The sequence below is a fragment of the Amblyraja radiata genome, chromosome 24 (genome assembly GCF_010909765.2).
Source record: "Amblyraja radiata isolate CabotCenter1 chromosome 24, sAmbRad1.1.pri, whole genome shotgun sequence".
In the NCBI taxonomy this organism is placed as follows: domain Eukaryota; kingdom Metazoa; phylum Chordata; class Chondrichthyes; order Rajiformes; family Rajidae; genus Amblyraja; species Amblyraja radiata.
The window spans coordinates 26,068,786-26,084,394 of record NC_045979.1 but is presented as its reverse complement, the minus strand read 5'-3'; the positions used below and the strand labels follow the sequence as shown (position 1 = coordinate 26,084,394).

Sequence of the window (15,609 nt, the reverse complement as noted above, 5' to 3'; positions counted from 1 at the left end):
CTCATGCACAATAATAATCACTTTAATACTAAATACTCCTAAGTGTTCTCAATGTTCTTATCGTTATTTCAGTCGGTCTGGACGATCTTGAAGACGAGAACACGAGAGAAACACCTCGTTCGTTTTTTCTCAGTATTTTAGTTCTTGTCCACAATGCACTCAGATCGGGCTAACGACCGCTTTGAAGCCAACTGCGTGGGCCGAAATAAAAATCGAAAACGTTCTCTCATTTTCAGTTTTATTTCCGTTTCGGAGCATCTACAGCTTTGTTAATTGATTTATAAGCGTGGGTCGACCTAAAAACTTGCAATCGTTAGCGCCCATGGAAAAGTATCAGTTCACAACATGGTTCACTATCTTGGAACGCGGCCAGGAAATGTATTCAGTGACAACATACGCCTGTGCTGGTGGAAATATTCGGAGACATTCCATGCCGAAAAAATACACACACACATAAAAATACACACAGACACAGAATTAATACACGGACTGTACACAGCTGAATGGAAATGTACCCGAACACATAAGTAAAGCATAAAGGTTACCGGGAACAGGCCATGGATACAAAAACATGAACAGATGGTCGGAGTTCAACCAAACGCCTGAAAATATAGAAACCTAGCGAGACATGGCCTGAAATAACGTGAGCGCTCAGTGTGAACTCTTGCATTTCAAAAATGGTACAAGATGGGCGATTTTTAGCTAGATACATGATCACGAGGACCCCAGCGCCCACGCGCATGACGAAAGAAGGAACGCTGAGAGTTGTGGCGCTCTGAAACGGTTTCGAATAACTAGAATTTTGAACATACTGGAAGTGTCAATAGATGGTAGCAAATAGCATGTTGAGTAAATGTTTGTACTTCTTTTTTTCCAAACATTGTGTGAATAACACTGGCTAAACTTCCGGGTACTGTCAGTCGAACCACAGGCCGCCAGGAAAAAATAACAGCGGCAATAAAAGCACGAGTGTAATATAATGTACTGTTTCAAATAACGAACACTGTACACTGCAAACAAACGAACAGAATATTTGACATAATGCTACACATGGAAACAGCACTTTCGCCAGTTTAGTATGCTTAGTACCCAATTAAAAATATGTTGAGAAAGTATTTAAGATGGAACTGCAGATGTTGGAAAATCGAAGGTACACAAAAATGCTGGAGAAACTCAGCGGAAGCAGCAGCATCTACGGAGCCAAGGAGATAGGCAACGTTTCGGGCCGAACCCCTTCTTCAGACTCGAAGGGTTTCAGCCCAAAACGTTGCCTATCTCCTTCGCTCCATAGATGCTGCTGCACCCGCTGAGTTTCTCCAGCATTTTTGTGTACCTGTTGAGAAAGTATGTGCAGGCCACCATTTGAGGAAAACGGTGGCTAAATGGTGGCCGACTAGGAAAAGGGGAGATGCAGCGAGACCTGGGTGTCATGGTACACCAGTCATTGAAAGTGGGCATGCAGGTGCAGCAGGCAGTGAAGAAAGCGAATGGAATGTTAGCTTTCATAGCAAAAGGATTTGAGTATAGGAGCAGGGAGGTTCTACTGCAGTTGTACAGGGTCTTGGTGAGACCACACCTGGAGTATTGCGTACAGTTTTGGTCTCCAAATCTGAGGAAGGACATTATTGCCATAGAGGGAGTGCAGAGAAGGTTCACCAGACTGATTCCTGGGATGTCAGGACGGTCTTATGAAGAAAGACTGGATAGACTTGGTTTATACTCTCTAGAATTTAGGAGATTGAGAGGGGATCTTATAGAAACTTACAAAATTCTTAAGGGGTTGGACAGGCTAGATGCAGGAAGATTGCTACCGATGTTGGGGAAGTCCAGGACAAGGGGTCACAGCTTAAGGATAAGGGGGAAATCCTTTAAAACCGAGATGAGAAGAACTTTTTTCACACAGAGAGTGGTGAATCTCTGGAACTCTCTGCCACAGAGGGTAGTCGAGGCCAGTTCATTGGCTATACTTAAGAGGGAGTTAGATGTGGCCCTTGTGGCTAATGGGATCAGAGGGTATGGAGAGAAGGCAGGTACGGGATACTGAGTTGGATGATCAGCCATGATCATATTGAATGGCGGTGCAGGCTCGAAGGGCCGAATGGCCTACTCCTGCACCTAATTTCTATGTTTCTATGTTTTTATTTCCACTACTTTCATGTACGATGTTTGTGTTTAAATCTGTCTCATTGTCCACGTCACCGTAGACTGTTCCATATAGTTTTAAACCAAGTTTAAAGCAAAACACACGCAGAATCAAGACTGAAAGTTTGCATATGCACTTATAATGCAAAGTAGATTCATAGCCGCAATTGGCGTAATCATTTTACAAAGTAAAATATTTGAGTAGCGTTTAACTGAAAGCGCTCCTGTGATTGTGGCTGATTTGTTCGCAAAGCGGAGGTACACAAAAATGCTGGAGAAACTCAGCGGGTGAGGCAGCATCTATGGAGCGAAGGAACAGGTGACGTTTCGGGTCGAGACCCTTCTTCAGACAAAGCCGGGTATGTGCAACGTGGTGTCTGCGTTTGATTGACAGGAGGGGAAAACGACCGACCGACCCAGCTGACGCGTCGCGCGGAGGGAGTAGAGCAGCTTCTGGTTGGTGGTCGCCGCCGGGTCAGGGTTCACCCGGGACCCAATTGCAGCGGACGGACGGCGCGAGCATTCGTGCGTGCTGCCCGTGTGGCGCTTGCGTGAAGCCGCCGGCCGTTGGATGGACGCTGGGCAACTGTAGTTCAACTTCAAGGCGGCGCTACTTCCCTTTGTAAGGGCGTATTATTGCACTTATCAAACCTTTGTTCATTTAAGCATGACCTCTCGTTGTCTTTTGAGGTTAAATGAATGAAGTTTTTTTTCCAAGTGCACAGCCATCCATTGACTTTAAGTGTGTGCATTCCATTGGTTTGTCACTCTGTTAACCTTCTTCCCCTCCCCTCTTTCTTTTCTAGGGCGAAGAACTGCAGTGTGTTGAGGTTGAGCTCCTGGTGTTGTTAGGGACGACCTGTTTTACCCGCCACCATTTTGTGCGGGCTGTTTGGCCGAGGATTGTGGGAGCGAGAGGACGTTATTGCTGCGACCGCCGCCCGGTGGCGCTGCGGATAGATATCTGGCGACAGGAACTGGGCAGCGAGTCAAAGGCAGCGACTGCGCCCGGCTAGGGAGGGGGAGGGGGAGGTACAGAGAGAACATCAACTTACTCTCACCCAGGCTTCATTCAGCCTCCAGCATGAACAACGTCAAATCCATAGTATTGCAGAGCGCAGACGGTTCGAGTAATAGTCAGCGGTAAGTGCTGGAGAATATTCCAATCTAATTTTAAAACTGCCAGTTGGCTTGCGTCGTCTCGTATTTTTCTGGTACTTTCAATTGCGCTTTTAAAAAACACCATTCCGCTAATATTTACTTCCAAATTCCTGGACTCTGATATATTCAGAAACCTTTGTTCAGAATGTGTACATTGGATGCCAATCCTAGGGCGATGTCGACATCATCGATGGTATGAGCTCGAGAGCATGTTGCGTCCAGATAGCCGTTTACCTTTTGAAGTTGTGCGTCACATAAATGGCCAGTTGAAATTCATGGTTGGTGTAAGGATTCTTTTGAGTTTAAGTGAAAAATCAAAAACCGCCGGCGGAAATGGTCGGGTACATTGACAACATTTAAAAGACATTTGGACAGGTACATTGAAAGGAAATGTTTAGGGACACGTGGGTAAATGCCGTAAAATTGGATCATTTTAGATGGACATTCTGGGTGTCATGGACGAGTAGGTCCGAAGGGCTCGTTGCCGTTCTGTGTGATTATATGATTCTATTGAGAAGAAGCATGAACGGCAGTGGCATTAAATTATTAAACCTTTTCTGGTCTAATTATGTCTAAAATCCCCGAAACGTTATTTAGAATGAAATTAGCTCGTAGATACATTTGGTTGGTGCTAAGACTGCACGTCAAATTAAGGGTGTATAGGAATTGGCGGACAAAATGACGGGGCGCTCTTCTATTGTGAGTAATAAACAGGAAGGAAAATGCGTGACTGCTCCCAACTTCAGAACCAGTTGTTAGTAGCGTCATTTGACGACATGAACCGCCCCTGCAACCAAAGATCCTATAGCTATATGATTTGCCTACAACGACACCAGTGGTGCAATGCCTATACGTTTCTTTCTTGCCCTCTGTACTCCCCCAGCTGGCTCCCAGCCAGACAGCGAGGAGTTCGGTGAAACGCGGGGTAAGGTTTAGGCAGGGGAATTGCGTTATCTATACTGTCCGGTGTACGTGCCATGCGTGACACACGGCCGCTTCCGGTGCAAGAATTTTGCCACGAATGTGGCAAACTTGTAATCCCACCGCCGGTTTGATTTGGTCTTCACTCAAATCGGTACCTTTGGCAGACGGTGGCGCTACAGCAGAATGTTTCATGCTAATATAGTGACTTAATTACGTCGATACGCTATTGGTTCCTTTTGTGTGCCCGCGTTCCATGGAGCCAGCTCAGCACCCTCGTCCAATGGAACAAGATCGAGCAAGCGGAGATGGGAGGGATCGGTGTGTTTCTGATGTAACCGATCCTACCCTGGTTAACACGTATTTCCTCTCGCCGCATGAAGTATACAAGCATTCGAGCTATGCTCACGCAACAAGCGTCAAAGTTGAGAAACACAACTGCCGGTACTGGTTAAGACGCAAATGGACACAAAGTTCTTGAAGTAACATTAGGTCAGGCAGTATCTCTGGATCTCTTTCGCTTTGGCATCTTACACCCCGGCGGCATGAATATAGATTTTTCCAACTTTAACTAACCCTTGCATCCCCTCTCTCTGTCCCTCTCCCACCCTAGTTCTCTTGCTAATTTCTCATTTTCTACCAATTATTCCCCAGCCAACAGTGGACCATTGTGGGCTACACCTTTCTCCGAGTCATCGATGCTTTGTTCTGTACCTTCTCATACCTCTAGTGTCTCCCTCCCTGGCTCAGTTTGATGAAGGGTTTCGACCCGCTACGTCACCTATTCATTTTTTCCAGAGACCTGCCTGACCCACTGAGTTACTTATTTTGCGTGTCCCGCATTTCTGGAGAATGTGGATAGGTGACATTTCGGATCCAGACTCTTCTTCCTCATAATACTATTAATTATTGTGTATTTGCGGAGAAAATAATCCGTTTATATTTGGCGATTATGGACGATGACATTCAGGGCATCCGTCCATTTGACTCAGCCTGCTATAGTAATCGATGCAGGTAGTATTTCAATTATAAGATTTCACTCCAGTTACGTCGTCCATAATAATGGATTGGATGGAGTGCCATTGGACTAAGAATCCGAGTTTCTGGTAACTGAAGAATGCCAAGAAAGTAAGAAAGAACATACGAGTCATGGGGGAGTGCGAATAATGTTGTAATGCTGTGAGTCACTATGCAAATATTTGTGTTGTGGTAATAGACTAGTTGAAACCACAACAAAATATTCGGATTGGAATGTGCGTCACTTCTAGAACTACTATACCTATCAACCTTGGGGGCGACACAGTGGCCCAGCAGTAGAGTTGCTGCCTTACAGTGCAAGAGACCCTGACCGGGTGCTGTTTGTACATTCTCCCTGTGACCGCGTGAGCTTTCTCCAGGTGCCCCCGTTTCATTCCACGTTCCAAAAACGCGTAGGTATGTACGTTACTCGTCTTTTGTGTCATGCTGGCGATGCCGTTGCACTGCCTGCAACGGAAAGGAGAGGCGAGATTTAGACTGAGTGAAGAACACGGAAGCACCTGTACACGTCAGAACATTCTGGCCCATTCTGTTAAGGACAGGCGGTGTCGGCACTTGAGTTCACGTGATCATCAATCTGCGTGAACTAAGTTGCTTGCTGCCTGTGGGAGTGGGAAGTAGGAGGCCGAGCTTGGAGGGGAACTACCCCCTGGGTGGGTGGGCTTTGAATGGCACAGTGTCTTCTCGGCGTCATCTAGTGTTCCGTTGCCTCATTTACAGGGTCTTCTTTCGTACCAACCGTTACATTTACAATGTCTGAGAAAGCAACTAGTCACCCGCGGGTTAGTGTTTGAATTGGATCCAAACGACCCAAATATTAGATCAAAAGTCGTACTTCGATGTATTATATGCAAATTAGACAATCATTTATCCTAGTTTGCAAATATGTGAACAGCTGAGTACTGGTGGTGTGGTCCTCCTGATCACTGCTAGCCAAGCCATTGTGACATCAACAGTTGAAGCTGGTCTTCAGTGAAGCTGATCACTGCTAGCCGAGCCATTGTGACATCATCAGTTGAAGCTGGTAGTTTTAAATTCAAAGTGTTATGCTTTTTTAAACTAATCAGTAATAAGTCGAGAAATAAAGCATAAAATATTCAGTGAAGGTGATATCTGCCTAGAAAGGAAAAATGTGAATCAGAATATGTAAAAAACTTGCGAAATTTGGCATTTTTAAAGTTTTAATTGCAAATAACGTGTCAAATATAGGATGAAATCTTCAGTGAGGCTGATCACTGCTAGTCGAGCCATCAGTTGAAGCTGGTCGTTTTAATTTCAGTCTTTTGACTTTTTTAAACTTTTAATCATTAATGAGTCGAGAAATGTGTGTATATATTTATACAATGGTATATGGACACACTGATCTGTACTGTATTCATGCCTATTATGTTCTGTTGTGCTAAAGCAAAGCAAGAATGTCATTGTCCTATCAGGGACACGTGACAATTAACTCTCTTGAACTCTTGAACTTGAAATAAAGCATAAAATGTTCAGTGAAGTTGCTCTCGGCCTCGAAGGGAAAATGTGAATCAGAATATGTAAAAATCTTGTGAAAGTCGGCATTTTTAAAGCTTTAATCGTGAATAATGTGTCAAATATTGGATTAGATCTTCAGTGAGGCTGATCACTGCTAGCCGAGCTATTGTGACATCATCAGTTGAAGATGGCCATTTTAATTTCAGTCTTTTGACTTTTTTAGACTTTCAATCAGTAATGAGTCAAGAATAAGTTGAGAAATAAAGCATAAAATGTTCAGTGAAGGTGGTATCTGCCTAGAAGGGAAAAATGTGAATCAGAATATGTAAAAAGCTTGCGAAAGTTGGCATTTTTAAAGTTTTAATTGCAAATAACGTGTCAAATATAGGATGAAATCTTCAGTGAGGCTGATCACTGCTAGTCGAGCCATTGTGACATCATCAGTTGAAGCTGGTCGTTTTAATTTCAGTCTTTTGACTTTTTTAGACTTTTAATCAGTAATGAGTCGAGAATAAATCGAGAAATGTGTGTATATATTTATACAATGGTATATGGACACACTGATCTGTACTATATTCATGCCTATTATGTTCTGTTGTGCTAAAGCAAAGCAAGAATGTCATTGTCCTATCAGGGACACATGACAATTAACTCTCTTGAACTCTTGAACTTGAAATAAAGCATAAAATGTTCAGTGAAGTTGTTCTCGGCCTCGAAGGGAAAATGTGAATCAGAATATGTAAAATTCTTGTGAAAGTTGGCATTTTTAAAGCTTTAATCGCGAATAATGTGTCAAATATAGGATTAGATCTTCAGTGAGGCTGATCACTGCTAGACGAGCCATTGTGACATCATCAGTTGAAGATGGCCATTTTAATTTCAGTCTTTTGACTTTTTTAGACTTTCAATCAGTAATGAGTCGAGAATAAGTTGAGAAATAAAGCATAAAATGTTCAGTGAAGGTGGTCTCGGCCTCGAGGGGAAAAATGTCAATCGGAATATGTAAAAATGTAATCGTTAATGCATAGTGTTTTGCAAAGATGTAAGGACAACCACATACACACACACACATATACGCACGTACAAGATCAGACTTTTTAATAAGCATAAGATATGATAGCCTGATGGTTGTAGGGAAGAAGCTGTTCCTGAACCAGGACGTTACATTTCTCAGGCTCCTGTACCTTCTACCCGATGGCAGTGGTGAGATGAGTGTGTCACCAGGATGGTGTGGGTCTCTGATGATCTTAGGATCACTTGATGGACACAGAAATCCCGATCTCGCAACAGGTACAGGATACTGAGTTGGATGATCAGCCATGATCATATTGAATGGCGGTGCAGGCTCGAAGGGCTGAATGGCCTACTCCTGCACCTATTTTCTATGTTTCTATGCAAGCACAGTAAATACATTGCTTGGCAGTGCCAGAGGCCTTCATTGTTCATTGCTACAGCACTCACCAAATAATAATGAAGCATTGAGGCTTATAACCCTCTACCTTGAACATCTAGCAAGGAAGAGAAGATAGCCTTCCCTTCTATCTCCCAAGGGAATTCACCTCCATCGTCATAATTGCAATCTACATCCCGTCTGCCATGCAGATGTTCGGCTAGCTGAGGAACTCGGCTGAGGAATTATACACTGATCAACAATCACCAGATAGCATACCTCAATACCTTGTCCATCATTGCTGGGAATTTGAAAAAGATATTTCCAAACTACCATTAGCACCTCTCCTGCAGCACCCGAAGATCAAGTGCTCTTGACTACTCCACAATCAGAGATGCCTATTACTCCATGCCTCGTCCACACTTTGAGAATTCGGATCACCTGTATGTGCTCCTTCCTGCATGTAGGTAGCGACAGAAGACCACAGCTCCAGTGAAGAGGATTGTACAGAGCTGGTTTGGGGGACAAAGCAGTGCTTCTACTTTATAGACAGGGTTATGTTCAAGAACTTGGCAATGGATCTAACAAATACACCACAGTTGTTACTGACTTCAGAAGGAAATGTGTAGAGGAGTGTGTTCTTAGGGTTCTTAGGATCACAGGGTTCTCAAGGGCAAAGCAACTCTTCCAGTGTTTCTTCTCAGAGGCCATTGGGACGGTAAACTCCTATCTCTCCAGGGACTAACTTTACTGTACCATTTTACTGTTGTGTGTTTTTTTTTTTTTAATTGCTGTTTTTTTCCATTTTCTTCCCTCCCACAAATATGTAATATGTGAATATGCGATTATGTTCCATTCTGTTTGTAGTTTGTTTGTTTTTTTGCACAATTCGCGAGCAATGCCACTTTTCATTTCACTGCACATCTCGTACGTGTATCTGATGAATAAACTTGACTTGACTTGACTTGAGGAAGAGGGGGAAAATGGGAAGGAAGCTGGGTGTTTGTAAGTTACATAAAATTGGAAAATTCAATGTTCATACTGTTGGAATGTAAGCTATCCAAGTGGAATAGGAGGTGCTGTTCCACATTTTACATGTGGGCTCAGTCAGGCAATGGAGGAGGCTCAGGACAGAACAACCTATTTGAAAGCCGTTTGGATGGGCATCATAGCCAGAAATAAGGTCCGACAGGCTCCCACATGTAGAAGGAAGCCACCAAAGCCCAGCCCCTGCACGCCTCGCCAAGGACCGGGGAGGATGGAGGGAGAGATGAAGAGCAGATGCAAAATCAAGGGCCGGAAAGGGAGCAAACGGGTCTTGCCTTTAATGCCCTCAAAGTTAGCTGTGGGCGGCGCCCTGGAGCACAAAGGCAGAAGGTGGCCTGGGGAGGAGAGGGGTGACGGTTCGCTAGACCTTCAGATGGATTCGACAGCTGGCAACTCTGCAGCACAGTAGAGCATGCCTAAAAATGTCATGATAATCGTATGAAGCTGCAACATAGAATAAGTTATGCTTAACAAGAAGAATAATAGATAGCAATAAATGGCCATTTGATCTCACTATCAATGTTGCTGATCAAAGCTCTTCAATCTTCTGGCATTCAGTTGAGAATAGTGATGGCAATTAAACCATTGATGTCCCAATCCATTTGACTGTTACCAACTAGGTGGAAGCATTTGTATTTACATTCAGCCAGAAATGTCAAATAGACAAACAAGGAACTACAGGTGAAGGAATCCAGAACAAAGTGCTGGAGTAACTTGACAGGTCAGGCAGCATCTGTGGAGGACACTAATGGGTGCCAGTTGTTAATGGCAGAAATTAGTTTTATTTCTAAAGACAGAAATACAGTTAATATTTCTATTTGATAATATTTCACTTGGTGGCACATTGACACAGCATTTACCACTGCTACTTTATGGCATAGGTGGCAATCTGGACTTTGGTTGCTGTCTGTGGCCTTTCCACATTCATTCTCTGATCACTTGGGTGTGCTTCCTATAATCTGCTTTCTTACACATCATAAAGATGCACTGTTAGTGTAAATTGGCTACCCTTAAATGCCCCTTTTGCTAAATAGTAAAATAATCAAAAATGGAAGTTGATAATCAAAGGAAGAGTTGTAGAGGCATTGGGGGATAAGAGAATGGAGACTTCAACTGATGATTTTGCTGTGCTAGGAGATGGCATGGGTTACATTGGTCAAAAGGTCCCCTTTTCTGTTGTAATAAGTATGCTTGAACAGAATTATTATTGAAGAAATCTACCTTAAATATTATGGCTATTGTAGAGAAAGACCAAATAATCTTGGCAATACACAATTTGTATCAAAATACACTCGGGATTTTTTTCATCAGCAGCACTAAACTTCCATGTACTCGATTAATGTTGAAAGAATGCTGCTATTTATAAGAGTTGGAGAATACTATTTTTGGTTCAAAGATATATTTGAGGATTTAGCATTGATCTGCAGAAACCTGGTGTGCGTTTTATGTGGCGTTGAGAAATGTTGCATTGTGGCATCGGCCATTATAAATTCAACATAATTCAGATGTACTAACTATACTATACTAACTATAGAGCTGGAGCAACCTTACACTGTTGATTAAAGAGCCTCTAAATTTCATTGAATTGAGAAACGGTAGGATGTTTTTGATGTGATGTGGAAGAACTAGCCTGAAGTATTTTATGTAAAGTTGAGCAATACTTATTATGTTGACTGCAGAATTATCATTCTTGTCAGACTTCGTGTTCTAATTTTGAACTCAATTCCAATTGATGAAAGGTATGTTGTTCGGGTTATTTTTTCCAGTGCCCGTCACACTCAATGGATTGTATTAGCAACGTTTTTAAGAAGTTTCTTAATCATCATACTTACATCAATCATAGTTAACAATCATACTTTCTTGGTGCACGGATTTGATTCGGGGTGATTACGACTGTGGAATAACGCTGTTCATGATATTGATATCAATTTGACAGCACCGATTGTTGAAAAATTAAACCGATTTAGAGAAATGTTTTACAAATGAAAATGGAAGCATCCGTCACTGCTGCAGGCAGTGGGTGTGTCGCTGGCCCCGGATTCCGTGCGTGAAGGGCGGGGCCGGGGGGAAGCACCTCCCACGTGACGCATGTTGCGAGTGCGTCACCGTAGCTGGAGGCAAAGATCCTATAGCAGAGCTATGGGATCTTTGGCTGGAGGAGTGAGGGCGACAGGTGGAGATGACGCATTAAAGGGGCGTGGTCGCTGGCAGAATGGGCGTTGCTTTGGCGACGAGCGTCTGTGCGGCGGTTGATTGTGGGATTCAAAAGGGCTCGCGCTGGCGGGCGGCAGAAATGGGAGCCAGTGCGCGATCCCGCCCCTGACCCGCCTCAGCCAGTTCCAGCTGATTCACGAAGCCGGTCGAGCAACTCAGCAGAGTCTGGTTTCTCCCCAGGGGTAATAGGTGGAATGTCAGCCGTGTCTTTCATAGGGGACTTTGCGGCTCAGATCAAATGGGATATTTCTGTGAAACGAGACGAGACTGAAGGCAACAAAGGCTCTTCGCGAGCAAGTGGACGAGTGATGAGAGCTTAACCTGCAGAGACAGAGGTTTGCCCACCCCCTACATGCAGTCTGAAGCAGGGTCCTGGCCCAAAATATCACCAATCCTTTTTCTCCAGAAATGCCTGGCCAGCTGAGTCACTCGTGAATCTTGTTCCCATTTTTGGTTTAAGCCAGCATTTGCAGTTCTTTGTTTCTAAACAGAGTGGGGTTCCACGCTAATTGGACAACCAATCTAACACCTGTTGCAGGCAAATAATAAAATTAGCTGAAACCTGCTCCATCCGGGCGGCTGCAGCTTCGGAAAACGCTCTGGATAACGGTGCAGATCTGAGACCCCTTCACCATGGACTTCTTTATCAGGAAGGTCTTACCTAAAACCCGCAGGTTTGAGGAAAGGATATCAACTGCCTGCGGGACATGCAGCCAAATGTTGAATTCAAGCACGTGGCGGGATAGCAGAAGCTGTTCCAGTTCACCCTTCTAACTCCAAAGGATTACAGCATGTGATCACAGTGCACATGTTTTACATGTGTGCTGGTTGTGGATATTCTCACCTTCTTGGCCCGTTATGTTCAGAGAGTGGGATGATGATGAGCAAGACCAGCAAGCACCACGTCAAGGTTGAGCAAAGAAGCCATCATCCATTCCCCTTTTGGTGTTTGGTGTCAGAGGGAATTGTGGTACATGGTGTACACATTACCATCCAGGGTGAGTCACAACTGCAACATCCACAGGCAAAGGGTGGAAGACCACTTCAATACCAGAAGCATGTGGCAGGGTGTCAGGAACATCACTGACTACAAGAGCAGCCCCGCCTGCCCCCACGGTGTTATCACACTGGCCAATGAGTTAAACACCTTCTTTGCCCGCTTCGAAACTGGCAACACCACCAGGAGTGGAATAACCCCGGCCATGGCGGAGGGACAGGCCTTAACACTGAGCACTCAGGAGGTACAGTGCGCTCTGCGCAGGATCCATCCACGCAAGGCTGCAGGCCCGGATGGAGTCCAGGGAAGGGTACTAAAGGACTATGCTGTACAGCTGGCGGAGGTATTCACGAGAATCTTTAACCTGTCTATCTCTGGCAACGGTCCCCAAGTGCCTGAAGACAGCTACCATAGTGCCGGTGCCGAAAAAGTCTAAAGTCACCAACCTGAATGACTACCGCCCGGTTGCCCTAACTCCAATACCAATTAAGTGCTTGGAAAGGCTGGTCATCTCCCACATCAAATCCAGCATCCCTGCCTCACTGGACTCTCATCAATTTACATACAGGGCAAATAGATCCACAGATGCCATCTCTCTGGCTCTTCACACTGTCCTGACTCGCCTGGAAAGACAGGGCACGCACGTGAGGATGCTCTTCATAGACTATAGCTCTGCCTTCAATACGGTCATCCCCACCAAGCTCACCACCAAACTCCACCAGCTAGGCCTCAGCAAGCCGATATGCGATTGGATCCTGAATTTTCTGACGGAGCGACTGCAGGCAGTGAGACTGGGCCCGCACCTGTCCTCCACTATCACCCTAAGCACCGGCACACCACAGGGCTGTGTACTGAGCCCCATGCTCTACTCCCTCTTCACACACGACTGTTCCTGCATTCAACACCAACACCGTCGTCAAGTTTGCAGATGACACAACGGTGATCGGGCTGATCACCAACGGTGATGGAACAAACTACAGAGCGGAGGTGAAGAACCTGGCGGACTGGTGCTCATGTAACAACTTGTCACTAAACACCTCCAAGACTAAGGAGCTGATTATCGACGTCAGGAGGTCACAGAAGGGAGATTACGCCCCAATCTCCATCTACGGGGACAGTGTGGAGAGAGTGTCCAGCTTTAAGTTTCTGGGCACTCACATCTCAGAGGACCTCACATGGTCCACCAACACCGCTGCGCTGGTCAAGTAGGCACAGCAACGACTGTTCTTTCTGAGAACATTGAAAAGGACTGGTCTGCCCCAACGCTGCTGACAACCTTCTACCGCTGCACGACAGAGAGCATACTATCGTATGGCATCTCTGTGTGGTATCTCAGTTGCACGGAGGCGGAGAGGAGAGCTCTTCAGCGCGTCGTCCACAGAGCGCAGAAGATCATTGGGTCACCGCTGCCAGCCTTGGAGGGCATCTACCACACATGGTGCCTCAGGAAGGCCGTCAGCATTCACAAAGACTCCTCACACCCTTGTAATGGACTGTTCGAACTACTTCCTTCCGGCAGACGTTACAAGGCCTTCTACGCCCGCACCTCCAGGATCAGGAACAGCTTATTTCCCAGATCTATAGCTGCTCTGAACCGGCCCTGCTGAGTGCCCCCCACGGACTGTCTCCCTCGGATGGTCACGTCGCACAGACACATCTGCACTTTAGTCTGTTTTGACTATTTTACTGTTGCAATGTTCTTTGTACAAACCATGTTCTCGGGGTATCTAATCCTAAATTTTAGTAGTTGCTTAAGTTATGAGGCTGCATACCCAAATCTCGTTGCACTTATGTGCAATGACTATAAAATATATTATTATTATCATTATTATTATTTTTAACAAATTCAGATATGTGGCAGCACAATGCAGTGCAGTAATCTGCCAGAGCTCCAAGCAGGAAGGTCACTTGCTAAGAACCAAACATACCAGAGCGGAGGAAGACACAAAATGCTGGGGTTGGACTGAAGAAGGGTCTCGACCCGAAACGTCACTGAAGATTACCCATGACCTACTACGGAGTGGACTATCTTGCTCCGCTCTATGATCTTTGCTAGGAACTACGATGAAAAGAGGTGTTGCAACCTGCGCAGAGTAGCAGGTCACCTCAACAGCACCTGCCCTGCACAGGCGATAAAGGGGGCAGTTGCTAATTACGACCCTAGGAATGTTGACACACCTCTACGGAGTTGTCCCTACCTCTGCGGAGATGCCAGTAGAAAACAGACCAGGAAGAGTGCAGCTCCCAAACCAAAGCATTTGAATCCCTATCCCACTACCAAAAAGGGAGACAATGAAAGAGGGAGTCTGGAAATAACAGGAAGGGGAGTGGCAGAGGGCGGTGAAGGGAAAACGGCTACAGAAGACACCACCAAAAAAATAATGGGCTGATGAAAAAATGGGCACTGGCAAGAAAAGAGTCATGCCACAGACAATCGCAAGCAACCTCTCATCCTTGGAGGATGAATCTAACTTGAGAAGCCAATGACATAGACAGAGGAAGCACCGAAATGCTGTGGCATGTGAGACAGCCAACTGACAAGCACATGCGACTGGACAAAGCGCACCCCAGCACTGGAAGACCAGGAGCAGGTACAGAGGCAAGAGGAAGAAAAAGTACTTTTTGTACAGCCCCTGCCCTGCTCCCATGTCCCTGGAAGAGACTCCTCCTCCTGAAGGAGACTAGTCCCAGTACATAAGCCAAGAAACTGCACATTTCACCAAAGTGTGGGCATGAGGGCTCAGGAAATGGACTGTGTTGGTGAGCCATGAAATCCAAGACAAAGATTAAGATAAAACTGGCATCACTAAACGTGCGCACCGTTAAAAGCCCTGTGCAATGTCTTAACACCTTGTGTTCAAGGCCAGAAGTGCTAGAGTCATTGACCCCCGACCTTACCGATATTCCATGGTGATACCATCACAACCACCTCTTACAGGGCTCTCACTTAACTTTTTTTATCTGTTGCCAGCCGGGCAACCTTGGCAGCTTTTTAGGTTGCCAAATGACAGTTTAGGTGGTAATTTAAGACGGTTTGCATGACGTGTGCGATAATGTGCTCGGACGAAGTGCGTAGTTACCAGTCGGAATTATGCTCAATGAAGCATTCACATATTATTTCTGCTTCAAATAAAGTCACAAACTAAATATATTCACCAATCAAGACATGATACCACAATGACATGCAGCAAAATTATAATACAGTATCTCAACTCTTTTTACA

At 45.1% G+C, this 15,609-nt stretch overlaps 1 protein-coding gene across 1 annotated transcript in view; it reads left to right on the top strand.

Moving 5' to 3' along the window:
- The first annotated feature begins 2,633 nt into the window (after positions 1-2,633).
- The window catches only part of lrif1 (ligand dependent nuclear receptor interacting factor 1), a 41,058-nt gene continuing 28,082 nt past the window's right edge, over positions 2,634-15,609 (top strand). The window contains exons 1-2 of the mRNA XM_033042685.1: positions 2,634-2,764; positions 2,949-3,285. Of these exons, the coding sequence (XP_032898576.1) occupies positions 3,227-3,285 (59 nt within the window). The 5' untranslated portion in view covers positions 2,634-2,764; positions 2,949-3,226. The remainder of the gene's footprint in view (positions 2,765-2,948; positions 3,286-15,609) is intronic.